General features: G+C 37.6%; 6 protein-coding genes across 9 annotated transcripts; 3 read left to right on the plus strand and 3 right to left on the minus strand.

Annotated features, from left to right (window-relative positions):
* The first annotated feature begins 283 nt into the window (after nt 1–283).
* LOC149376213 (heat shock protein 90-2) lies at nt 284–3,302 on the plus strand. Its single transcript, XM_089606548.1, has 3 exons — nt 284–504; nt 1,036–1,177; nt 1,264–3,302. The coding sequence occupies exons 1-3, from the start codon at nt 382–384 to the stop codon at nt 3,108–3,110; spliced, it is 2,112 nt and encodes a 703-aa protein (XP_089462674.1). The 5' UTR covers nt 284–381; the 3' UTR covers nt 3,111–3,302.
* Nucleotides 3,303–4,147: 845 nt separating this feature from the next.
* Nucleotides 4,148–6,959, minus strand: LOC149376214 (calcineurin B-like protein 3). Its single transcript, XM_089606549.1, has 10 exons — nt 6,822–6,959; nt 5,970–6,043; nt 5,708–5,865; nt 5,506–5,588; nt 5,299–5,358; nt 5,091–5,199; nt 4,943–4,995; nt 4,758–4,838; nt 4,550–4,662; nt 4,148–4,447 (listed from the first exon to the last, which is right to left on the minus strand). Exons 3-10 carry the CDS (start codon nt 5,829–5,831, stop codon nt 4,390–4,392), a joined length of 681 nt encoding a protein of 226 aa, XP_089462675.1. The 5' UTR covers nt 5,832–5,865; nt 5,970–6,043; nt 6,822–6,959; the 3' UTR covers nt 4,148–4,389.
* Nucleotides 6,960–7,945: 986 nt separating this feature from the next.
* On the plus strand, nt 7,946–13,117 carry LOC149376215 (WW domain-containing protein). Of its 2 annotated transcripts, XM_089606546.1 has the most exons (10): nt 7,946–8,173; nt 8,593–8,688; nt 9,236–9,360; nt 9,939–10,522; nt 10,620–11,650; nt 12,072–12,151; nt 12,319–12,411; nt 12,512–12,585; nt 12,667–12,805; nt 12,893–13,117. In XM_089606546.1, exons 1-10 carry the CDS (start codon nt 8,086–8,088, stop codon nt 12,974–12,976), a joined length of 2,394 nt encoding a protein of 797 aa, XP_089462672.1. In that variant the 5' UTR covers nt 7,946–8,085; the 3' UTR covers nt 12,977–13,117. The 2 variants fall into 2 exon arrangements, with proteins under 2 accessions (XP_089462672.1, XP_089462673.1); XM_089606547.1 differs by lacking the exons at nt 7,946–8,173; nt 8,593–8,688 and adding an exon at nt 8,912–9,031.
* Nucleotides 13,118–14,350: 1,233 nt separating this feature from the next.
* Nucleotides 14,351–15,781, minus strand: LOC149376216 (uncharacterized). The gene is made up of 5 exons (XM_089606553.1): nt 15,716–15,781; nt 15,407–15,478; nt 15,048–15,190; nt 14,871–14,940; nt 14,351–14,766 (listed from the first exon to the last, which is right to left on the minus strand). The coding sequence occupies exons 2-5, from the start codon at nt 15,462–15,464 to the stop codon at nt 14,570–14,572; spliced, it is 468 nt and encodes a 155-aa protein (XP_089462679.1). The 5' UTR covers nt 15,465–15,478; nt 15,716–15,781; the 3' UTR covers nt 14,351–14,569.
* Nucleotides 15,782–15,990: 209 nt separating this feature from the next.
* Nucleotides 15,991–18,436, plus strand: LOC149376217 (protein SAWADEE HOMEODOMAIN HOMOLOG 1-like). 3 transcript variants are annotated; one of them, XM_089606552.1, is made up of 10 exons: nt 15,991–16,115; nt 16,196–16,281; nt 16,360–16,408; nt 16,493–16,565; nt 16,669–16,746; nt 16,821–16,908; nt 16,995–17,046; nt 17,707–17,850; nt 17,941–18,060; nt 18,160–18,436. In XM_089606552.1, exons 1-10 carry the CDS (start codon nt 16,053–16,055, stop codon nt 18,277–18,279), a joined length of 873 nt encoding a protein of 290 aa, XP_089462678.1. In that variant the 5' UTR covers nt 15,991–16,052; the 3' UTR covers nt 18,280–18,436. The 3 variants fall into 3 exon arrangements, with proteins under 3 accessions (XP_089462678.1, XP_089462676.1, XP_089462677.1); XM_089606550.1 differs by having other exon boundaries at nt 15,998–16,115; nt 16,190–16,281; XM_089606551.1 differs by having other exon boundaries at nt 15,998–16,115; nt 16,190–16,281; nt 16,824–16,908.
* Nucleotides 18,437–19,299: 863 nt separating this feature from the next.
* LOC149376218 (cellulose synthase-like protein E6) lies at nt 19,300–23,448 on the minus strand. Its single transcript, XM_089606554.1, has 7 exons — nt 23,358–23,448; nt 22,331–22,471; nt 22,111–22,242; nt 21,805–22,017; nt 21,496–21,729; nt 20,694–21,041; nt 19,300–20,001 (listed from the first exon to the last, which is right to left on the minus strand). Exons 2-7 carry the CDS (start codon nt 22,454–22,456, stop codon nt 19,465–19,467), a joined length of 1,590 nt encoding a protein of 529 aa, XP_089462680.1. The 5' UTR covers nt 22,457–22,471; nt 23,358–23,448; the 3' UTR covers nt 19,300–19,464.
* Nucleotides 23,449–23,454: the final 6 nt, after the last annotated feature.

The following is a 23,454-nucleotide window of genomic DNA, read 5'->3' on the forward strand; positions in this document are numbered from 1 at the left end:
TCATCATAAAATTTTGATATTAGTGTCATTTTTGTCAAGTCTTCATTTATTTATTTATATTTATATTCGGGTCAAATAATTGCCGGCCCATGAAAAGAGATATTTAATTTTGGGCCATGCCGACAATTGGGCCCTAATAAACAGAATCTCCGCTTTGCGTGTTAGACCGGCTTGATCCGACGTGGCATGAATTAAAACATAAAAACGAATTCGAGAAATTTCCCAAAAAGAATAGGTCTAATAGAAGAATCTAGAAACCCTAGAAAATTAAATATAAAACCTCGCTTTCTCTTCTTCCATTGTATCTTCGCTCATTTCGTTTCTCTTAAATCTCAGTTCAAAAAATATTTTCACTCTCTCTCTCAGATCTCTCTCAAAACCATGGCGGAGTGTGAGACGTTTGCTTTCCAGGCCGAGATCAACCAGCTTCTCAGCTTGATCATCAACACTTTCTACAGCAACAAGGAGATCTTCCTCCGTGAGCTCATCAGTAACGCCTCCGATGTACGTTTCGCTCTTCTTTAAATCATTTCTAGTATCACCTGTTTCGCATGATTTTTTAGGGTTGTGTTTTTGTCTCAGATCAGCAATTTTGTTTTATCATTCCGAAATGAGCGGTTTAGTGGTAGAAATGAGGTTAAAGCTGAGTGAAGAGTACGATTTGTATAGGAAAATTGTAGTACCTTGTTGTATACAGACTGAGAACGATTAAATTTTGTTTCACTGCTACTTGATACTGCTTAGAACGGTTTTAGTGGTAGAAATGAGGTTAAAGCTTAGTGAAGTGTACGATTTGTATAGGAAAATTTAAGTTTCTTGTCATATGCAGACTGAGAATGATTAAATTTGGTTTCACTGCTAGTTGATGATACTGCTTAGAAATGATGTTTCTGTTTGGATCGATTTAGGTCAAAATGGTGTACGTTCAAATAATAAGTGTTTTGGTCTATACTATAGTCACTGGTATTTGATTTTTGTTTGAAACGTGATGGTGATCTGTGTATTGATTGGTTTGTGTGTGTGTGTGTATAATAGGCTCTTGACAAGATCCGTTTCGAGGGTCTTACCGATAAGACCAAGCTCGACTCTCAGCCGGAGCTTTTCATTCACATCATCCCTGACAAGACCAACAACACTCTCACCATCATCGACAGTGGTATTGGAATGACCAAGGCTGGTAAGTTATTAAAATCAACTTAAATTTCTTTTTTCATTTATTTGTTTATCTGTTCATCGATTTTTTATGCGTCGTTTTTTTTGCAGATTTGGTGAACAACCTTGGTACCATTGCCAGGTCCGGAACCAAGGAGTTCATGGAGGCCCTTGCCGCCGGCGCTGATGTCAGCATGATCGGACAATTCGGAGTGGGTTTCTACTCTGCTTACCTCGTCGCGGAGAAGGTGATTGTGACCACGAAGCACAACGACGACGAGCAGTACGTTTGGGAGTCTCAGGCGGGCGGGTCGTTCACGGTGACCCGAGACACCTCCGGCGAGGTCCTCGGCCGCGGAACCAAGATCTGCCTCCACCTGAAGGAGGACCAGCTCGAGTACCTCGAGGAGCGCCGCCTGAAAGACCTCATCAAGAAGCACTCTGAGTTCATCAGCTACCCGATCTCTCTCTGGGTCGAGAAGACGACCGAGAAGGAAATCTCGGACGACGAGGACGAGGAAGACAAGGAGAAGAAGGAGGACGAGGAAGGGAAGGTCGAGGAAGTCGACGAGGACAAGGAAAAGGAAGAGAAGAAGAAGAAGAAGATCAAGGAAGTCTCTCACGAGTGGTCGCTCCTCAACAAGCAAAAGCCGATTTGGATGAGGAAACCCGAGGAGATCAACAAGGAAGAGTACGCTGCTTTCTACAAGTCGCTCACCAACGACTGGGAAGAGCATTTGGCGGTGAAGCACTTTTCCGTCGAGGGTCAGCTCGAGTTCAAAGCCATCCTCTTTGTCCCGAAACGAGCTCCGTTCGACCTCTTCGACACCCGAAAGAAGCCCAACAACATCAAGCTCTACGTCCGAAGAGTCTTCATCATGGACAACTGCGAGGAGATCATCCCCGAGTACCTCGGGTTCATCAAGGGGATCGTCGACTCGGAGGATCTCCCTCTCAACATCTCCCGAGAGATGCTCCAGCAGAACAAGATCCTGAAGGTGATCCGGAAGAATCTCGTGAAGAAGTGCATCGAGCTCTTCTTCGAGATCGCCGAGAACAAGGAGGACTACAACAAGTTCTACGAGTCCTTCTCGAAGAACCTCAAGCTCGGGATCCACGAGGACTCGACCAACAAGAGCAAGCTCGCCGACCTCCTCCGATACCACTCGACCAAGAGCGGCGACGAGCTCACGAGCCTCAAGGACTACGTGACCCGGATGAAGGAAGGCCAATCCGACATCTACTACATCACCGGAGAGTCGAAAAAGGCCGTCGAAAACTCGCCGTTCCTCGAACGCCTCAAGAAGAAAGGGATCGAAGTCCTCTACATGGTCGACGCGATCGACGAGTACGCTGTGGGTCAGCTCAAGGAGTACGAGGGGAAAAAGCTCGTCTCGGCCACCAAGGAGGGTCTGAAACTCGACGAGAGCGAGGACGAGAAGGCGAAAAAGGAATCCCAGAAGGAGAAATTCGAGGGTCTGTGCAAGGTGATCAAGGACGTCCTCGGCGACAGGGTCGAGAAAGTCGTGGTCTCGGACAGAGTCGTCGATTCTCCGTGCTGCCTCGTCACCGGAGAGTACGGCTGGACCGCCAACATGGAGCGGATCATGAAAGCTCAGGCGCTGAGGGACAACAACATGGCGGGTTACATGTCGAGCAAGAAGACGATGGAGATCAACCCGGAGAACCCGATCATGGACGAGCTCAGGAAGAGAGCCGACGCGGACAAGAACGACAAGTCGGTCAAGGACTTGGTTCTGTTGCTGTTTGAGACCTCGCTGTTGACTTCCGGGTTCAGCCTCGACGACCCGAACACTTTCGGGAACAGGATTCACAGGATGCTCAAGCTCGGGCTGAGCATCGACGAGGACGAGGCGGTCGCCGGAGAAGCCGACGCCGAGATGCCGCCGCTCGAGGAAGCCGACACCGAGGGGTCCAAGATGGAAGAGGTTGATTAAGCTTTTTTTTTTTTTTTAATTTCATAATGATGATTAGTGACTTTTGTTTTACATATATAAGTGTTTTTTAGTGTGAGGGTTTTGTTTTCGTTTTGCAAAAACCTGACCACCTTAGCCTGGTGGCTATTTTGAGGATGAATTGTTGTTCTGTTTTGCGAATATTATTATTTAGTTTACTCTTTTTTTTTTTTTTGCAAATGCTTCTTTGATGGTTTTGTGATAATGTTCTTTCTAGTCGAGTCATTTTAACAGAGTAATCTATGTTTTACTGATTAGGTCCTTGGAGCTTTTGTTTGTTTAAAAAAATACCAGAACTTCGGAGAGACAGATTAAGTAATCATGTTATCTGTGTTTAAATGGACTAGTGGGGTTTTATGTTTTAACAAAAATCTTAGTCTGGTTGGTCTTATCTTTACGTACCCTCTTTGCATGGTTTCTCTGTACTGGTGGATCATTTTAACAGAGTAATCTATATTACTGATTAGGTCCTTGGAGCTTTTTTTTTAAAAAAAAAATACCAAAACTTCTGAGAGGCAGATTAAGTAATCTTTTATTTGAGTTGAAATGGACATCTATGATTAATATTAGCGGGGTTTTATGTTTTAACAAAAAGCTTAGACTGGTGGGTCTTCATCTTTACTTACCCTCTTTGCATGGTTTCTCTTTCTGTTGAATTCTCGTCCTCTGATGTGTTGCTTAGCTGTTAAAGGCTGATGAGAAAAACGTGTATGTGCACTATTTTAATGACATCACTGATACCCTATACCAAACTTTTTTTGTCATTATTTGAAGAACATTGCTCATCTTTGGTAGGTAAACTTCTTTCTTAAATTACTGTGAAAACAGTCGAATTTTGTTTTATGCTTTGATATGTTTGACGACTTTATAAGTCTCTCTTGATGGGAAATAAAATGAGACTAGTCTCATTTATCCAAGTGTTAAATAGTGTTCCTATAAAGAAAATATAGGGACAAAAAGTGTTTTTGACTATCTTTGGCTCTATCATTTTACCCCCCGGCATATACATCACATTAAAATTAAGAATAATCGCCAAAATTTTATAAATGAAGAAGGAACACATAAAACCAATCACAAGTGTACTTTCAACTAATAAACTTGACAGCAAAATGTGGAGATCCCAGTCACTGAGAAAATTACCATAAAGGAACACTCAAATAGCACAAACTAATAAACAAAAAAACTTTTTTTCGTTGATTTCTTTACACGCCAAGCCACAAAAACCTGAAGATGCCAACTCTTTTGAGACTAAGCAAAGATTCTAAGTATCATCGACTTGCGAGTGAAAGACGAAGCTCGGAAACGTTGTGGTAATGTCTCTGAATTAAAGTCGAAAATAACAAAAAATTAATATTCATAGCTTCATTTCATATCTCCCATAGAAATCATTAAATAAAAAAAATTTAAATGTTTAAACTTACTTGAGGTATTGAAGGGTCATATTTTTCAAGAGCGAGGGGTGTCGAAGAACGAGACTTCTCCACTCTTCCTTGTCGATCCTCCCGTCGTGCTTCGTATCCGCTTCCTCAAATGTCTATCCAAAAAAAAAAATGAAAAATAAATAATAAAAATAGAAAAATAAAAACTATTCGTTATTATTAAAATTCGAGATAAATAGTATATAATCACCTTGTCGATTATACTCTCAATTACATCGTCCGAAAGGTTCATGCCAGATTCAGCAAGAGTAGCCACTACCATTTGCTTCACCTAATTACTCATAATCGAAATTAAAAATATCATTTTTTTTAATTTAAAACTAACTAACATAATCGGACTTGAAAAGATCAAAACAAAAAGGGTTCTTTTTTTACCTCTTGCCGCTCGATAAAGCCTTGTTGCTTCAGATCGTAAAGCTGGAAAGAGACTGTAAAAAAAAAAAAAAGAGCAATGTAAAGGGAGATAATTAAACCAATAAAATTGACGTGTTTATTATATACGCAATAGATCGAATGAACATACATCCGATCTTGTCATCAATCGGAGCGTTCGGGTGAAATACGGAGAGAGCACGGGCAAACTCTTCGAAACCTAATATTCCATTGTGCTTTACGTCAAACAAGTCGAAAACCTGAAATTAAAATAGTTTTAAAAATTTACATCTTGGAATGGAAAGAGAAAAAAAGAAGCTAAAAACGGAAAAGAATACAATAAAGTATCGAAAAAGTACCCGATCGGCAAATAGGCTCTCTTTCTTATTCGTCTTGAACAAAGCCAGTTGAAATTCCTCCTGCAATAAATTAAACGAAACGGCAAGTGATTCAAATTTTATCAGGCATTGTTTAGTCACAAAAAAAAAAAATGTAGTTTTCAAGCAGATTCGGGACCGAATAAAAGTAGATATCACAAAGAACGAATCGAGAGATAACAAACCTACCTTGTTAATCAACCCGTCATCAATCACGGCACTGCTAATCTTCTTGAAAAGTTCATAAAGCGCTTCAATCTCGCTCACACTAACTGCCAGCAAATCCGACACAAAAACCATCCAACATTAATTTTTTTAAAAATTATATATATATATATATATATATATATATATATATATATATTCTGAGTACGGTTAAAGCGATCATTACAAACGGTCTCGCGGGCTAGCACTTCGGGGTCGTCGAGGCCTCGAGATTGACTATACAAGTCGATATCGCAGCACCGTAAAAAGGAAAGGAAAACATGCTTTACTCCGTCGAAGCACTTCAACATTATCTCTTCTCCGATTTAACACGCTCCATTGTACCTTCAAAACCGAGGAATATAATACAATACCCATCAACATTTACGAGACTAGAAAAATATATCGAGGAAAAAAAAAAAAAAGAACCACGAGAACAACGAGCTGACCTGTGAACCATTTCCTAGCTTTTAATCCGAGGAAATATGATCTTCGGTATTTTATTTTCCGGAGTAAAATTTCCCTGAGTAATTTCGTAAAGCACCGAGTTTCGTAAAGTGGGTCTAATTCCAAACATTAAATGAAAGAGATAACACTTGCAGTGTGATAAATTGTAAGTCTTGAAATCCATGAGAGAAGATATTTGTTTTTTTGGTAAATATGGTGGCCAAAACGAAAGAAAGAAAAAAAAAATCAAATTAGGACCACACAGATCTGCAAGATCTTGACTTTCAAGTTGCAGAGCCAATTAATTTATGCAAATGAGTGAACTTTCAAAATATCACTGAATAAATCTTCTGTGGGCATTTGAACAAAAAAAAAAAAAAAAAAAATTTAGGCAATAGATTGTAAAGCCATGTCAATTTTTTATTGTTATAGAAACACAACCTCGATGTTGATACTGAATTCTCAATATCAATCTCTAGACTTCGAACTCTTCTAATTCACAAATCAATTAAAGTTTTTTGATCGCATTAAACCATGATTCGGAGATTATTCATATGACAACCCATCTCTGTTGAACACAGAAACTAATAAGTCAAACACAAACAAACCCATAACCAACCGAACCGATCTAACTAGTATCAAAATTGAGAAACAAACCCAGATCCAAGATCCCAAATTTTATACCAGACAAACACAACAAACTCAATAGTACCATAAAGCAAAAGAAAAAGAAAAAAAAACAAATACAATCATCTATTTTACCACGACCGAAAAAAAAAACACAACAAGGCTTGATAACTGCAAAAAAAGAATAATCGAATTATGGAGAAAAGAACAGAGAAAAGGAAACGTACTTTGAGAGACTTCGCAGTAAGGAATAGTTGGGGTTTTTTTTTTTTTTTTTTTTTTGGGTCTCCAAAAGCAGTGGTTTTTGAGAAAGGTGACGAATCTGAGAGATAATAATAATATAGCTGAATTGAAACAGCCTGACGACAGTGTAGTTTATCAGCATAATAATAACTAATAATAATATTAATAAAAATAATATGTCGTTTTCATCTGCATTGGTATTATTTTTGTCGTTATTAAATTGGAAGCTTATAAAATACATTTGTCTAGACATTGAAAAATACAAATAGTTTTTTCATGTTATTTATTTATTTATTAGTATTCATTTATTTATTTTTATCTAATTTTTTTGCATCAATTCATTTATTAATCATGATTTACGCTAAGGTAGCTAGGGCGTGTATAGTAATAGTACTACTACCTAACGGTCGTGTATAATGCATCAATTTTTTTTTTTTTTTTTTTTTTTAAATAATGTGTAAAACATGTTTGATATTTCGTTCATTCACCGGACTAAAAATTATATCGAATTTCTCTTTTGATGTGTGAGTGGAACATTACCTCCCAGTTATAATCGGAGTTTTGGTTCGGTCTGAATATATTCTTAAAAGTTTGGGAACTTTTTAAAGGAATCCATTATATATTCTTTGTATTATTTGAATTAAAAATAATTTGAGGGTTGAAAACTAAAAAGAAAACGTAAAAAGAGGATGCATGAATAACATTTAGTGAAAACATAACAGTTTAAAAGAGAAAACACATTTTTCCTCAAAAAAAAAAAAAAAAAAAAAGGAAGAGAAAAAACACATATTTAATTTTTTTTTTTTATAAACATTAAACACATTTTTTGACACACTATATTTGCGCTAAAAATTCTAGTGATTACTTAAAAAAAAAAAAAAAAAAAAAAAAAAACACCTATGTCGCATCGCATGTAATTTTCTCACTTACTTCATTTTTTTTAATTTTCTATTCAACCGGTCTATTTTTCGAGTTTTTTTACATTTTCGAGAATAAAATGTCATACACACATATATATTTTTTTTAAAAAAATTAATGTGGGCCCCACCTAAAGCTTATCAGCCGACGTGACGGCGGAGGGAAAAATAAGTGAGCGGCCATTCTGGCGGGGACTTTAATAATCTCTATTTTAAAAATATAAAAGAGAAACAAAGACAAAAATCTATCATGGAACAAAAGCCCTAATAATATCTCAAAATCCCCAAATCAAAACCCTAACCGATTCCAGAGAGATTCGAATCGGAAGGGATGGGAAAGCGAAAGGAGCGTCGTCACGCCGCCAAGACCAACGCCGGTCGCAGATTCAAGCTCGACCTCTTCGCCGAGCCCTCCATCGGTGCGTTTTTCATGAACTCACTCATATCATATTAGTGAAAATCATTGGTTACTTTGTTCAAATTTCTGGAGATTTGTTCCGTTTTTCTTCGGTTTCAGTGCTTGAAATTTCTTGTTTCTAGGTTAGTTTGTTTTTTATTTTTATAGTCGTAAACGATATTCATATGTAGCTGATTAGGTTTTGGTTTGTTGGAGAAGATTGTGCATTATCAGTGAGAAGCAAAGTTCGTTTCTTTTTCTTTGGAGAAGAATCTAATGTGTGTTTTGCTTTGGTTACATTGTTATTAGTATTTGTGAAGCATTTATTTAAGCAAACTGTTCTATTCATAGTACTTTTGGGATACGAGCTCATCGAGTTTTTTTATCTCTCTTGTATATTAGGATTCTCTTTCACATTATTTTTCTTCTTCGGAATGTTAGGAGATTTGGGTCGCTCGAGTGTAGACAATGAAGTCGAAGTAGATAAGGAGCCGAAAAAACACGGAGCTGGGTCACCCAATTCACCATCTACTTCAGGTGGGTTTCGTGTCAGTTTTTCTTCTTCGAAAGGACTGTTGAAGAGAGACATATGTGCTCTACGACTGTATTGCTCGGAAAATATATTGGATGCTATAAAAAAACCCTCAGGGCTTGGTCGTTTTTCTTGCTCGCAATTGCCCCGCCGAGATTTGTTTTTTTTCTTTCTTTTTTTCTTTTTGACAGATCTGATTGAGCTCCTCCAAAGTGAACTCTGAATCTCTTGCAATGGTTTAGGTCCATTTTGGGCGGGTCGACGCATTTCTGCTAGGAAATCTGTATATCGGTTCGTTTGTCTCTGGCTTTATTTCGCTTGAACGCTGCTGACGGGTTTCTTTCATGTGTAGGTGTGGCTTCATGGAATAATATATGCTCAGATCATAATTTTTTTTATTTTTTATTTTTTTTATAAACTCAATCAATATAGTATACGAAGATTCAAATTATCTGAAGTTATATGGATGTCATGTACCTGAGCTACTCCAAAGTGTGTTTGACATGTTAGTATTTCGCTTTGTGTTTCTTCTTTTTTGTTTTTCTTCTTCAGGTCAACCAGAAAATCCGCTGCTATTGCTTGGTCAATATAGTGATGAAGATTCGGAGGTCGACTCGGACAAGAAATCCGGTGACAGGCCTATCGAGGAAGCATCCTCTCCGGGGAATAAAGATGAGGTATAGTCAATCGCTTATAGCTCGCTTTGTCCATTTTAAAATGACTCGTAATTGTCTTCCCTTGTTATTGACTGTTGGTTGTATTAATGCATAAACTTCCGTGTTTATACTATAGTAGCGCTTTGAAATGGGCTAATCGTTTTATATAGATAATCATAGGATCATATTTTAACACTTTGGGTGAATAGATTGGTCTCACGGTCACTAAGCAATATAGACAATTAGGGAAAAAAAATTCCAGTTTATGGTCCAAAGGTTATTGTTCCAGGGTTGCGTTCTTGGTCTCTTGCTGGCGTATTGGAACCAAACCCACAAAGTTTTTTACTATGAAAATCTCTGGGAGAATATGTTTGGAGCCCAGATATGTCTTCGGATTTAGACTTTGAATTCTGTTTTTATTTCCTTAGCCTGTTCGATCTCATTTGAGATTGGCCTAGCGCTCTCCAGTTTTTTATTTTATTCGTTTTAACTGAACTTCTTTTATCCTCTTTAATTTCCTTCTAAAAAAAGTAAAATAAATGGGAAGAATTTTATTTTGTTTTGCACCCCAATTTTTTTTTTTTCTGTTTGATTACCAGGCTGGGGCTTCAAAAGGAGAAGGTCAAATCGATGAAGAAAACACAGACGAGGTCAAACAACATAAGATTGATACGTTCATCGCTTCTCTTGACATTGAGGTTGGCCCAGAAGATACAGACACGGGAAACGGAAACGGAAATGATACGAGAGGCTCAATTGGGGATCTCGAGCTGAATGGAGACGCGAGGTCAGGCTGGCAGACGGTGATGGACGAAGAAACTAATCAATACTATTATTGGAATGTCGCAACCGGAGAAACTTCTTGGGTGATACCCGAAGTGTTGGCTCGAGAAGCCGAGGTGTCTGCTAATAACGAAACTCCCGATACGACAGACATCATTTTTCCTACGCAAGACCCGAGTTTGAATCCGGTTCAGTGTAACGTAGGAGGAACAAATGAGGGTCAGAATGATGCGAATTGGAGCAACGATTACGCAAATTCCGGGCTCGCCGATGCATCTTTAGACGAGAATACCGTAAAAGCCGATTCCGAGAAGTTCGTCGACGAGATGGGAATAGACCTCTCGTCCAATTGTGCGAGACATTGCGAGTCTTTGTTAGAGAGGCTGAACTCGGTTCATAGGTAAACTGGTCGTCTTTTTCTTTTCGTTTTAAATCTTCGATTGGCACACTGTTCATCTGCCTCATTTTGATTTTTTTTTTATTAATTTACGTTTCAGGCCGAAGAACGAGAATCTGGATTGCATCGCTAGGTACACTTTGGAAGTTGAGATTAGACTTTCCGATATCAAAACGCTGTCCGCTTTCGGGTCGACTCTACATCACTTCTGGGCTCATTGCGAAACGCAGCTCAATCGGCTCGAGGATTCCATTAATCTTGAAATATACAAGCTCGCACAATCTTCGCTTATCGATGACGCACGTCGAGAAATCCCAGAGCCCGAAAGACTCGAAGCTAACGGAACGGGAAACAAGGATTCTTCTCCTCGCCCCGAGGAGGAGGGCGTTTATGTAATTTCGGAAGATCAAAGTCCCGTGTCTCCTACGAATGAGCAAACTATCGGTCGTCCGAGCCCCAACGAGGATGAAGATGTCGACATGGACGTCGACATGGAAGTTGAAGATTCCTCATCAGAAAATGTCGAGAAATCACGCTCCATTGAATTCTCCGAGCCAATTCAGCCCGCGGAACCACCGCAGGAAATGACCGTTCCGCCCCCGCTCCCCCCGGACGACGAGTGGGTCCCGCCGCCGCCGCCGGATAACGATCAGATTCCTCCGCCGCTGCCCGACGAGCTGCCCGTTCCGTACGCGGACCCGTATAATTTATCGTACCCGGATGCGAATTTCGCGTATTACAGTCAAGCTGGGACCGAAGTCACCGCTACCGGAAGCTTCTACGGACAAGTTACGGAAGCGCCGATCTACTACGGCGGTGCTATTCCGAGCACACTTCCCGAGGCAACCAATCACATCGTTCCCGTTTCTTATTACGAGTTTCAAGACAGAGCAATACCTCCGGTTCCCGGAGTTAGCGGCACCGAGGCTTCCCAATTCCAAGGCGAGGGTACTCTGATCACGTACGGGAATCTTGTTTCCGATGGCTCGGGATCTGCTGCGATCTCGGCCGTCGATGCGGGCCACGCAACCGTGATCGAAGCACCTCCGGTCATTTCGCCGCACGAGAGTGTTCCGTTTCCGACGACTAATCCAGTCTCTGGTGTCTCTGAGACCAAGGGTCAAACAAAAGGTAAAAAAGAAAGGTTTTTTACTCAATTTTTTTTTTTTTTTTAAAATAATTCATGCGTCAAGTTAAATTTTCCAATTACAGAGCATGGTACGTTATACGAACTGGTATTTGTTGTCTTTCTGAAAATAAAAAACGTAAGAATTACAAAGATTGATATCGAACATTTGAGAGGTCCGAGCTCTCCAAATAAGAATTTCTTCCTCTTTAACTTCTATTACAATTTCATATTTCTTGTCTCTGCTAATTCCTCTTAATATAAATGCTAGTTAACTTCCTGGTATTCTATATTTAACACCCCATATCTGTAATTGAGATAATACCGTCAATATCTAAGGCCTAGCAGTATGCAGAAGAATTTTCTTCTTCCGATGGGCGTAAATGGAATTCTGACCGATTTTTTTTTTTTTTTTTTTTTTTTCAGTTGCACGGACGAAAAAGCGGGCTAATGCAGTACCCACAACGTCGAGACCGAGTAAGAAAGTCTCAAGTCTCGTTAACAAAGTAAGCTAATCCACTTTTTCTTTATTTTCAAGAAATCGAGCAAGAATTCTATTTCTTAAAAAAAATTATTTTCAAGAAGTCCCATCCCGAGCATGCCAATTTACTATTATTATTATTATTATTTTTTATTGTACTCACTGCCGTTTATGGTGTTTGACTTTGACCAGTGGAAGGCGGCGAAAGAAGAGTTGCTCGAATCTGAGGAAGAACCGCAAACTGCGTACGAGATGTTGGAGAGGAAGCGTCAAAAGGAAATAGAGGTATTCTCTTTTTTAATACTTTTAATGAATTTCTCTACAATGGTCTATTTTATTTATTTTTTTTATTTTATACTCATTTATTTTGTTTATTTGTTCGCAGGAATGGCGTGCTCAACAGATTGCCAGCGGAGAGGCCAAAGCTAACGCCAACTTTCAGCCGCTCGGTGGTGACTGGTATCGCCTACTTTTCTCGATGATTAGCATTATTTATATTTAATCATTGTATATGTTTGACATGCGATTGTGTATCTATAGGCGGGAGCGAGTGAAACGCAGGAGAGCTCAAAAAGCAAAAGAAGGCGGTAAAAGTCAAACGTCGCCCGATGAACATAAGGACGAAGAGCCAAACCCGCAATTGAGTGAACACTCGAAGGGCCTCCCGACCGGGTGGAAGGTAAACTTTCTATTAGCTGGTTGATTATCTAAATCAAACGGTAATCTATGTTTGCTGACACTCTAATTTTTTGGTTAATAACTTCAGGTTTATTGGGACGAATCGTCGAAGCAGGTTTATTATGGAAATACCGTCACTTCGGAAACTACGTGGACGAGACCTACAAAATAAGACGAAGTTTATTAACACTCGATACCTTTTTTTTTTTTTTTTTTTTTGGCTTTGGTATTATCATTTCATACTTCTCTGAAATGTAGATCGGAAACTGCAAAGAGCCTTTTTGCTATGAAATGAAACTTCCAGTTTCTCTTCCCCATTTGTTTGCTTACAAAGTCGGTCGTTTTTTTTTTTTATTATTATTTTGTATTTTTTATAATGCAAATAGCCCATGAACTATTATTAAAGTTACACTTTCATCCCTGAAATCAAGTTGTTTAGAGACAATGCACTTTAAAAGAAGAAGAAAAAAGGGTTTAGTTATTTAGACGGCACACCAAAATGGGGGGTTCGGGCGAGGCCCCTTTTACGAAATAGAAAAAAAGGGGTTCGGGTGAGGCCCCTTTTACGAAATAGAAAAAATGGGGTTCGGGCGAGACCCCCGTTAAGAAATAGAAAAAAAGGGGTTCGAGCGAGGCCCCTTTTACGAAATAGAAAAAGGGGGTTCGGGCGAGTCCCCTTTTACAAAATAGAAAAAGGGGGTTTGGGGGAGGCCCCTTTTACGAAATAGAAAAAAGGGGGTTCGGGCGAGGCCCCCTTTACAAAATAGAAATGGGGGTTCGGGTGAGGCCCCCTTTACGAAATAAAAACTGGGGGTTCGGGCGAGGTCCCCCTCATGAGATAAAAAATGGTGGTTCGGGTAAGGTCCCTTGTTTGAAATGGAAACGAAGAGTTCATGCGAGGCCCTCAGATAGAAGAAAACGAGGGGTTCGGGTGAGGCCCCCTTTTTTTAGACGGAAACAAAGGGTTCGGACGAGACCCCCTTTACGAAATAGAAAAAGATGGAGGTCCAGGCGAGGCCCCATTTACAAAATAGAAACGGGGTTCGGGTGAGGCCCCCTTTACGAAATAGAAACTGGGGGTTCGGACGAGGTCCCACTCATGAGATAGAAAAGGGTGGTTCGGGTAAGGCCCCTTGTTTGAAATGAAAACAAAGGGTCCAGGCGAGGCCCTCAGAGAGAAGGAAACGAGGGGTTCGGGCGAAGCCCCCTTTTTTTAGATGGAAACAAAGGGTTCGGGCGAGGCTGGCGAGCCCGGCTTTTGAAGATCAAAACGAAGGGTTCGGGCGAGGCCTTCCTTTTTTAGAGCGAAATGAAGCGTTCGAGCGAACCCGACTTTAATTCATGGTTTCGCCAATGAAGAAAAAGCTCCGTACGGTAAAGATATTTTTTAACGTATAATCGAACCAAGACGTAACGACCGATTTTATTTTTGCGAGATTTTTTATTCATGGTTTCGCTAATGAAGAAAAAGCTTCGTATGGTAAGATATTTTTTAACGTATAATCGAACCGAGACGTAACGACCGAGTTTATTTCGAAATCGGAATTATACGAAATTAATCACGATGCGAATGGAAACACGCATGTCACTGACCTTATCATCGTCGATGTTCGTAGCGTCAAAAGAGATTTTCTCTAAGGAATATGCATCATCTATGAAAGAATACAACAAAAAAAAAAAAAAAAAGACCAATTCTATAGTTTTGAGCATTTTAAAAAACCATAGATTATATAACAATAATAAATAAAATAAAATAAAAATTCCCTTATCTTCTCCTCCGCCTTTCCGAAGGATCCTCGGTCTCTTTATCTTTTAAGAAGCCAAGAAAAGCGAGGAACCCGAAAAAGAAAAACCCGCCGGAATAGTTTCCACCGCCACCGCCCCCGCCGCCGCCGCCACCTCCGTCGTCACGGGGCGGTAATCCCGTCCCTCCATCATCGAGATCCGGTAACTTATCCTTGGCTGCGTAAAAAAAAAAAAAAAAAAAAAACTCGAAATCAAAATCAAAATTGCACATCCACATCGAAAGGTACAAGAATCAAGAACTTTCGGAAAAGGTTTTTTACTCGGCATGTGGGTCATCGTTGGAGCTTTTCGAGTGACAGTCTGGGTTTGCTCCGAAGCACATCTAGCGTTCTGCGAAACGAGAGCGAGCGATCAAAATTACGATCATATCCCGAGGCCCTCGTGGGAATGAAGGGAAAAACAGAAAAAAAAAAAAAAAAAGACAGAGAGCTTTTTACCAAAGCCGAAGCGCATATGAGAATATTACTAGACCGTCTTCGATTTCGATTTCGTCTCAACGAGAAATGGTTTACTTGTAGTGGATTGAAAGATACCACACTTCTCGGGTTGAGTTTGCCTAGCTTGACTCGTTCTACTCTAGCTAAAGTTGAACACATATATCAACATAAACAAATTAATAAAAACGGTTAATTGTTTCAGTTCCGAGCTATCCTATTCCTAGTTATGAGAAGCTGAAACTAGCTCTGAAAGCGAAACCCCTAAAAGAGCTTTGTTCTGAGCAAGGTTTTGAGGGTTATACTTAAAAGATCGCAAATTTAGAATGAATAATTTAATTAATTAATTAATTTAAGCATACTTGGCGGTGCTAATCGAGGAGAGTTGAGAACGGTGAGAGCTCCGGGGAGTACGGACATCTTCAAGAAAATGCCTGAGAAAAAAATATGATCGAATTCATAATATGTTAAGAGAGTTAGGGCAAATAGAGAAACTTCGTGGGAGAGAAAGAGGAAACAAATTATCCCCAAAAAAAAAAAAAAATTGATAAGGGATTACAATTGTATATGAATTATATTGATCACAATGAACCACGATAACAAGCTTTTCAAAGCATGAAACCATAAACATCAAAGATAAATTGAAAGGAAATAGTCATCTGAAATCACACCTTCGACTTCAAAATAAGAAAAAGCTATTGAATTTGATTGAAAGATAAATTGAATCAAAGAAAGAAAGAAAGGATTAAGTAGTTTTGTTACCTTTGGAGATTGTGTAGAAAAAAAAAAAAAAAAGTTGTTTCGACGGAGATAGAGAGAGAGGATCTACAGAGTCTGAATATGACGTCGTTTTGAGATATATCATGGAGTTTCTAGAAAGTTATATTTTTAATATAAGGCATTTCTTTTTTTTTAATTATATTTTTTAAAAAATAGCCTTAAAAGTTAAAACGCATTTCTTTTCTCGCGGCGGTGGAATCTCCTTCCGAGTCGGTTTTCAGTGCAGAAATGGGTGACTCGGATTCGCCGAACTCAGTGGACTCAGTCCCGTCCGAGTTCACTCTATCTCAGGTTCAGTAGTCGTAGAAAGTGCCTTTCTTTCGCTTCACTCTCTATTTCAGTTTTCTCATTATTTATTCATTTAGCCTCAGATTGTTGAAATGGAAAATATATACAACGAGTATCAATACAAATCGCTTGATGATCAATTTTTCCAGAACCTTGCATCAAAGTTCAGGTAAACAAGGAATTAAAAAGCATAGAAATTTCAACTGTCTTTTTTCTTTGTTAGCATAATTTTTTTTTTTTTTGGCAGTTGCTCCTCAAGCCGTACTGGAGAATCTGATGTTATAACATGTGAACAGGTCTTTATTTATTTATTTATTTATTCACAACATTTTTGTATATTTCTTTTGAGTTTCGAATGATGTTTTTGTGCGTTGTTCAAGGTTCAAAACTGGTTCATGGACAAACACGAAAGCTCGAAATTAAAATCGACCAAGCAACCCGAAAAGCCTAAAGGTTTTTTTATTATTTTTTTTTTAGCACTGATAAATCAGATTAATAGGTAGATATGATATCAAATTGGAAATTGATTGAAAAATTGTATTTTTTTTGTAAACAGATGAAAAAATTTGGAAATCGTGTGCAATACTTGACAGCGAAAAGCTGAAGAAACCCAAAAGCCCTCAACACCCCAAAGGTTGAACTTTATTTAAAATAAATATTTTTTCATTTTATTTTTAAAGGTGATTCAGAGGTAAATGTTTGAATCAGAAGAAAAAAGAACTCGGAATATGAGTGAGAGAATTAAGGGTCTTCATGAGTTGGCATTTGAAGCCCGATCCGAGAAAGACACTGCATGGTGAGAATATGGTAGTTCTAAATTCATCATCATTATGTTCGATTCGAGAAATTTATTTATTCAACAAAACCTTGTTGTGATTTCAGGTACGACGTTGCTTCATTTCTGACTTACAGGATCAACCACTCAGGGGAAACTGTAAGATATAACATTCATTCATCTTCTTATCTAAATCTCTGTTATTTCTATATTCTAATCTTTTCCTACACTCTTTGTTACTCATAAACCTACATATTATTGCCGCTTGAGCTCAATATGCGCATATATGAATAAAGTATAACGTATTTTAAAGAGACGGGTTTAGGAGGGGCATATGTGTAAAGTTTCATATAATTTAAGATAAAAATGTTAAAATATAATGTGAATCGGGGCGATGTTAATTTTTGTTCGAAAAGTTTAGGATAAAACTGTAAAGAAATATTTTTGATCTTCCATGTGATTTTTGCTACACTCAGATCTCAGGGGGCGTGTACGAAGTTTTAAGATAAAAATGTAAAAATATAATGTAAATTGGGGTGAAAATTTAATTTTGTTTGAAAGCCTAGGATAAAAATGTATTTTTATTTTCCGTATGATTTTTGCTACACTCTTGGTTATTCGATAAGCGTATAAAATATTTTAAAGATTTCAAGGGCGTGTTAGAAGTGTCATTTATGTAGCGGAGCATATGTGTAAAAAACCATAGAATTTTAGAACAAAAATGTTTGAAAGTTCAGGATAAACATATAATAATAATAAAATTTGATTTTCCACATGATTATGTTACCCGAAGATTTGAAAATTTGTAAATAATCGCAGGAGGTGCGTGTTCGATTTTCGGGTTTCGGTAAAGAGGAAGACGAGTGGGTGAGATTGAGAGACGGAGTGAGAGAGCGATCCATTCCTTTGATACCATCAGAGTGCCACAAGGTCAAGCTCAGCGATTTGGTTTTATGCTTTCAGGTAATTACTTGCCTCGCAAGTTATTTAACAAGATCTCGATAATATAGAGAATCAATGCTCTAAAAAAAATTTGGCACATTCATTTTTCAGGAAAGACCGAATCACCATCTCTATATCGACGCCCGTATCGCGAGGATAGAGAGAAATGTACACGATACGACAGAGTGTACGTGCAAGTTCGTAGTTCGCTACGACTTTGACCAATCGGAGGTGAGTAACGGTTATTATTATAAATTTATAATCACTCTCTTTTCTTTTTAAGGCGGTACGAACATGAATTGAAATATATTGTGAATATTGCCATTCCAGGAAGAAGTTCGTTTGACTAGGATATGTTGCAGACCTGTAGAAAATGATGATGAAATAGTTGGCTCCGATAACCAAAATTTGGATGACGATGACAAATGGAAGTTATCTTTTCTATATTAACAAACACACAAAAAAAAAAAAAGAAACCTTGGTTTAAATTTCTAAATTATTCTTATGTTAGTTTTAATGTAGATCCTTATTTTTCTTTGGGAATGTGTGATGTAATTTTCTAATGATATCGAATATCCTCGGCTTTTTGAGTTCATATTATGTGAAATCAATTGAGCTCAACTAACCAAGAATAATACATAGCTTGAAAAAAAAATAGCTTGGCAACCATCAACTTTTAAGGTTCTCGGTTCGTAGCGAAAAATATGAATGCAACTTTAGTAATGCAATTCATAAATAAACGTCACATTTGCTACTAAAAGATGAAAGAAATATGATCTCATTCTTACCTCAAATTATGTTCGAAAAATTGAATGTACCTCGAATGAAATTTAGAACCATGAATTCTGAAATTCCATGTTTTCCTTCATATTAGTACTTGGATTGAATATCAGAGCTCTATTTTTCTTCATCGTTATGGTCACTATGGAAGTCGTCATTTACTTAAATTTTTTCATCATTTCATTTTTCAACTTCGCCATTGAACTTTTTTTTTCTTTTTTTTTTTTTAAGGGAGGAACAATATTTTTGTGAGTAGAGGAGATTCCTCTACTTTATATATATATATATATATATATATATATATATATATATATATATAATATATAATAGGTTATTAAGGTATTAAAAGACGCCCTTATTGGAATGACTAATTGTTTTATGTTTTAACTCCAATGCATGTTGTTGGAGATGATAGTTCAGAGAAGGAAGTCAAAGGCTCGAGAGATAATTCTCTTTCTACTATTTTTCCAAAAAAAAAAAAAAAATTAGCATAAATCTCTTTAAATAAGTTGTAAATATAATATGGTGTTCTAGCTAAATAACAATTGAACATTGTGGATTGAAAGATGTCATTATTCCAATGAAAGGTGGAGGTAATTTATAAAATATAATAATATGGTATTTTAGGTAAGCAAAGGCTCTTTGTCGAGATTGGACCTTCAAGAAATTAAATACACAACAAAAATCGAATACTAGTAATTTAAGATCCCTTTGATCTTTGTAGTTTTGGATATACATCCTCTTGTATTACACAAATTAAGTTTGATAGATAAATGTAGCTTAACAGCTTATTATCATCATTTTATTTTATTTTTTTTGCTGGGAAACAGAATAAAAGTTTGATTACAATGAAACTCATAGAGGCAATAAGCACAAAGCTGAAGCTAGGAAAAAAGACTTGAACAAGACCGAGGTTGGTAAACGACCCTTGTCTCCGCGGGCAAACAAAGCTTCATAAACCGGGAAATTGATCAAAACTACGACCCCGCAGAGAAGAATCTGCGTAAATAGTTTGTCGATTTCCGATCCGTCCACGAAAATCTTCTTCATTCCTCCGAGGAACGCAAACAAGTAAAAGAGCGCCAACGTGGCCAACGCGGTGAACACAAGGCTAGAGCCTCCGAACTCGATGATCTCTTGGTCGTACCTCTTTGACACGTCTTCGGTCACGACTTTGTCGGTGAGAGCGAAATGTGTCTCCGATAACCCCAATTTGCCCTTGATGATGTCGACGAAAGCGAAGAAATACGCGGTGGTCCTTCGGATCAGCCACATCCTTTGCAAGTTCCACCAACCTTTCAGTGTGCTACCGCAACTCGTGGCTTCCACAGCGCTGTAAACGTTTTTCGCCACGAAAACGTACGCGAAAGGAATGAACCACGGACTATACATCTGAAATAGAATATAAAGAAGGAATTTGAACGTTTGATTACAACACATTTAAAAAAAAAAAATACGGGGCTCAATTTGGACTAAGAGCTTGCTCTCGGGCTGGGATGCAATATAACATCACAAATCCGGCCTGCTCCACTAGTAATTTGAAGCTAGTTGATTAGCAAAATAGTCGAGGTTCAAATTTACATCGTCAAATTTTTTTGATGATGTATATAACCAAGTTATCACTTTAAATATTTTATCGTTGGGTCAAACCTAATACGAGATTATTTTGGCTGTTACTAAGTTTAGACAAAAATTGGCTATTTTGTAAATCCATTAATTTCAATTGCTATTTAGCTACAGAAAATTAGGAAAATAGTCAACTTAAACGTTTGACATTGTTAAATAGCCATTTGGTAAATTTTAGGTAAATAGTCACTTTCATACGTAAATCTTATGTAAATAGCCAACGTTTGGTGTATGAAAGTGGCTATTTACATACGATTTACGTATGAAAGCGGCTATTTACTTAAAATTTATCAAACGTTTTGTATTTAGCAATGTCAAGCGTTGAAGTTAGCTATTTTCCTAAAGAACTCATTTAGCTTAAACATCCAATAAAAACGGGTGGAATCGGAATGGCCAAATTTGCGACACCTTTATTATATTATCCCAAAAGAAATATAGATTAGGCATTTTCGACATACCTGTGGGAAAAGAGAAACACCGTTGAGCAAGTAGAGAGAAGGGACGATGAGATAGTACAAAGTTGGCAACGAAAATGGAGCCCAAAGGAGATAGATAGAGTAGCCTAGTTGGGCACCAAATGTGATCTTCCCATGGCCGAATGTGAAAGGGCAATATTTGGACATGAATATCTGAGACATTCCTTCTGACCATCTCTTGTGTTGGATGAGAGACACCTCCAAAGTCGTCGGAGCGACACCCAAGAACGCCCTTCTTTTCGGGTTGTAGTACACCGATTTCCAGCCCCGGCATTGGATCGATAATCCCGTCACAATGTCTTCGACGGGACACCCGTACATCAATCCCATCTGCCACAAGTAGATTACTCGTAATTAGAGATTAATCACTAACTTAATAATTCACTAATGTGAATATTGCGTAGACGGATTGGTTCCAAGTATGAAAATTTAAAAATTGAAGGATTGATGATATTTTGGTTAAATCATATATTTGCAATTTAGGTTAACCTCAACCAAAATTTGCCTTTTCTTTGCTCGGCCTCGACCACACGGGCCGAGATTCAGTGCTCCTTCGCCCTCCAGATCCACCACAAGTAAATTACTCTTAACTAGAGATTAATTACTAACTTAATAATTCACTAATGTCCGGGTACACAATTGCGAAAAAAAAAATAATTGAATTATTACGTAGAATAGGAGAGATGAGATTTTGGTTAAATCAAAATTCCTTTTATAAAAATGGTTTTTTTCAATTAAAAATGTTCTAACAGTATACAAATATATAGTAATGCTTGTTTATTACCTCTTTGCCCCATTGAGTACCATTCTCATAGCTGCAATTAGCAAGAGCTTTTGATGATTCTTCTAAATCACCAACACTTTTTACTTCATTATCTTTTTTAATTTTCTCCACTATCTCCAATTTAGCCTTGTCATCCTTGGAATACTTCTTTCCTACTAGACTCTCTCTTCGGTGGAAGCACCCGGTCCCACAATATAATGCCGCCCCAAACCCGCCCAACCCGGCTAGCTCAATCTTAATTAGCATTAAGAAAAAGATTAATTATTGGATGGACTGAATTAAGATTTTTTAATTAATTACTCAACTAACCTCATTAGCGGCATGGAATATGTTTGCATAAACATCATTCTCCGTGAGATTGTCGAAGTTTTGCGGGAATTGCACGAACGCGAATCCATGCCCTCTCTTCTCGTCGAGAAAAAAGCATAAAATCTCTCGGATCGTGTCCGCATTGTTTGAGTACATGTCGCAATCCAAGTTCAGAATAAACGGCGAATTGCTTATCTCCGACGACACCCTTATCTATTAATATTACCGATTTAACAAATTATTAAATGTTCATTGTTTGTAATGATAAATTAAACGAAAGCACGGAGTCGGAAAAAAATTTCGCACAAGGGCATTCATGGCTCCGGCTTTGAAGTTGTGACGTGAATCGGGTCGCTTTTCTCGTGCCATGTAGACCAATGTTGGCAATCGAAATCCGTCGTTGTCTACGGATTTCGCGTCCCTTCCATCTAGTAAAATCTGAGGGAGAAAAGTAATAAAATATAATTAATCAACTTTGTGTTGATAAAATGATCTTTATTTCTTTCCTACAACTTAATTTTCGTACCTGCACTATTGAGTGATGATCATTCTTTTTCACATTGGAATTCCATTCGGCGAATCCCTTGTGAAGTTTCTTTACCTCCTCCGGAATCTTTCCTATTTCAACAGCTGACTCGATTCGGGTTTTCATTTCTTCGTACAATTTCTAATGCAAAACATAAATAAATTATTAAAATCAAATTTTGTTATGCTAACTACGGTTGATATAACTCAATATATTATAGATAATTACAATCTTCAAAACCATTTTATTTCGTAATTATTATGCTTTAATCAAACATATTTACATATATAGTAATATGCTTTATATGAAACGCTGAAGCGTCATTACTTACCTTGCAAATAAAAATAAAAAAATCAAAGTTTTTAGCTAATTGTGAAGGAAGACTAGCAATAGCATTTTAGTGTTTGAAAAAAAAAAACACAATAAGCTCAACACTGTTTTGTGACTACTCATATTATAAGATTTTTATTTTTAACAGAGATAGTGCTTGAACTATTATGTGCGTGATAATTTGGCTCATAAACTAATTTTTGTAGTAAAGTGGCCCAAGACATGATATTTTAATATATTTTTACATAAAATCACACTTTCTTTTAGTGAAATCCAACAATTGAATAACTTAACATATATATAAATAAAATAATATAAAGACTTAGATAAGTTGGTCATAATTTCTAAATAAAACGCAATCTTACTAAGTAATTATGGTGGTATTATAACATAACTAGTTTTTTTTAATATAGTTACAAAGTTATCAAAGTTAAAGTTGAGCAATAATATTTCTAAAGTTCTTACAAAGTTGTCAAAGTTAAAGTTGAGCAATAATATTTCTAAAGTTCTTACAAAGTTGTCAAAGTTAAAGTTGAGCAATAATTTTTTTAAAGTTCTTACTTACATAAAAGATTTAATTTTAAAAAAAATGATATTTATTTTAAATGACGAAAAGGCTACAAAATGAATTGACTATGTTGCTCTGAAAATTACTTTGGGACCAAATCATATTACTACCGTAAAATAATTAAGCTACCTTAATGGTGGACCACTCGTGGGCGTGATCTTCTTCGGCGGAGGAACATTGAGCAAAATAAGGCTTCGGTGCTCTTGGCTCGACGTTAAATCGCTTG

The sequence above is a fragment of the Urtica dioica genome, unplaced genomic scaffold (assembly GCF_054948205.1).
Source record: "Urtica dioica subsp. dioica isolate 48M unplaced genomic scaffold, U.dioica_male_clone48M_v1_H2 Urtica_dioica_male_H2_contig_37, whole genome shotgun sequence".
Lineage (NCBI taxonomy): Eukaryota > Viridiplantae > Streptophyta > Magnoliopsida > Rosales > Urticaceae > Urtica > Urtica dioica.

Excerpts from the sequence above, each read along its gene's own strand:
- LOC149376213 (XM_089606548.1), top strand. The coding sequence starts at position 382 with ATGGCGGAGTGTGAGACGTTTGCTTTCCAGGCCGAGATCAACCAGCTT. Across the intron at positions 505-1,035 it reads TCATCAGTAACGCCTCCGAT|GCTCTTGACAAGATCCGTTT; the intron begins GTACGTTTCGCT and ends TGTGTATAATAG. Across the intron at positions 1,178-1,263 it reads TATTGGAATGACCAAGGCTG|ATTTGGTGAACAACCTTGGT; the intron begins GTAAGTTATTAA and ends TTTTTTTTGCAG.
- LOC149376217 (XM_089606550.1), top strand. The coding sequence starts at position 16,053 with ATGGGTGACTCGGATTCGCCGAACTCAGTGGACTCAGTCCCGTCCGAG. Across the intron at positions 16,116-16,189 it reads CCGAGTTCACTCTATCTCAG|CCTCAGATTGTTGAAATGGA; the intron begins GTTCAGTAGTCG and ends TTATTCATTTAG. Across the intron at positions 16,747-16,820 it reads AAGCCCTCAACACCCCAAAG|AAGAAAAAAGAACTCGGAAT; the intron begins GTTGAACTTTAT and ends TGTTTGAATCAG.
- LOC149376218 (XM_089606554.1), bottom strand. The coding sequence starts at position 22,456 with ATGAAAACCCGAATCGAGTCAGCTGTTGAAATAGGAAAGATTCCGGAG. Across the intron at positions 21,730-21,804 it reads TATTCCATGCCGCTAATGAG|ATTGAGCTAGCCGGGTTGGG; the intron begins GTTAGTTGAGTA and ends ATGCTAATTAAG. Across the intron at positions 20,002-20,693 it reads GTGTTTCTCTTTTCCCACAG|ATGTATAGTCCGTGGTTCAT; the intron begins GTATGTCGAAAA and ends ATTCTATTTCAG.
- LOC149376214 (XM_089606549.1), bottom strand. The coding sequence starts at position 5,831 with ATGTTGAAGTGCTTCGACGGAGTAAAGCATGTTTTCCTTTCCTTTTTA. Across the intron at positions 5,359-5,505 it reads ATGACGGGTTGATTAACAAG|GAGGAATTTCAACTGGCTTT; the intron begins GTAGGTTTGTTA and ends AATTTATTGCAG. Across the intron at positions 4,996-5,090 it reads GATTGATGACAAGATCGGAT|TCTCTTTCCAGCTTTACGAT; the intron begins GTATGTTCATTC and ends TTTTTTTTACAG.
- LOC149376216 (XM_089606553.1), bottom strand. The coding sequence starts at position 15,464 with ATGTCCGTACTCCCCGGAGCTCTCACCGTTCTCAACTCTCCTCGATTA. Across the intron at positions 15,191-15,406 it reads TCCTCGATTAGCACCGCCAA|CTAGAGTAGAACGAGTCAAG; the intron begins GTATGCTTAAAT and ends GTTCAACTTTAG. Across the intron at positions 14,941-15,047 it reads TCATATGCGCTTCGGCTTTG|AACGCTAGATGTGCTTCGGA; the intron begins GTAAAAAGCTCT and ends CTCGTTTCGCAG.
- LOC149376215 (XM_089606546.1), top strand. The coding sequence starts at position 8,086 with ATGGGAAAGCGAAAGGAGCGTCGTCACGCCGCCAAGACCAACGCCGGT. Across the intron at positions 10,523-10,619 it reads AGGCTGAACTCGGTTCATAG|GCCGAAGAACGAGAATCTGG; the intron begins GTAAACTGGTCG and ends TTTACGTTTCAG. Across the intron at positions 11,651-12,071 it reads GACCAAGGGTCAAACAAAAG|TTGCACGGACGAAAAAGCGG; the intron begins GTAAAAAAGAAA and ends TTTTTTTTTCAG.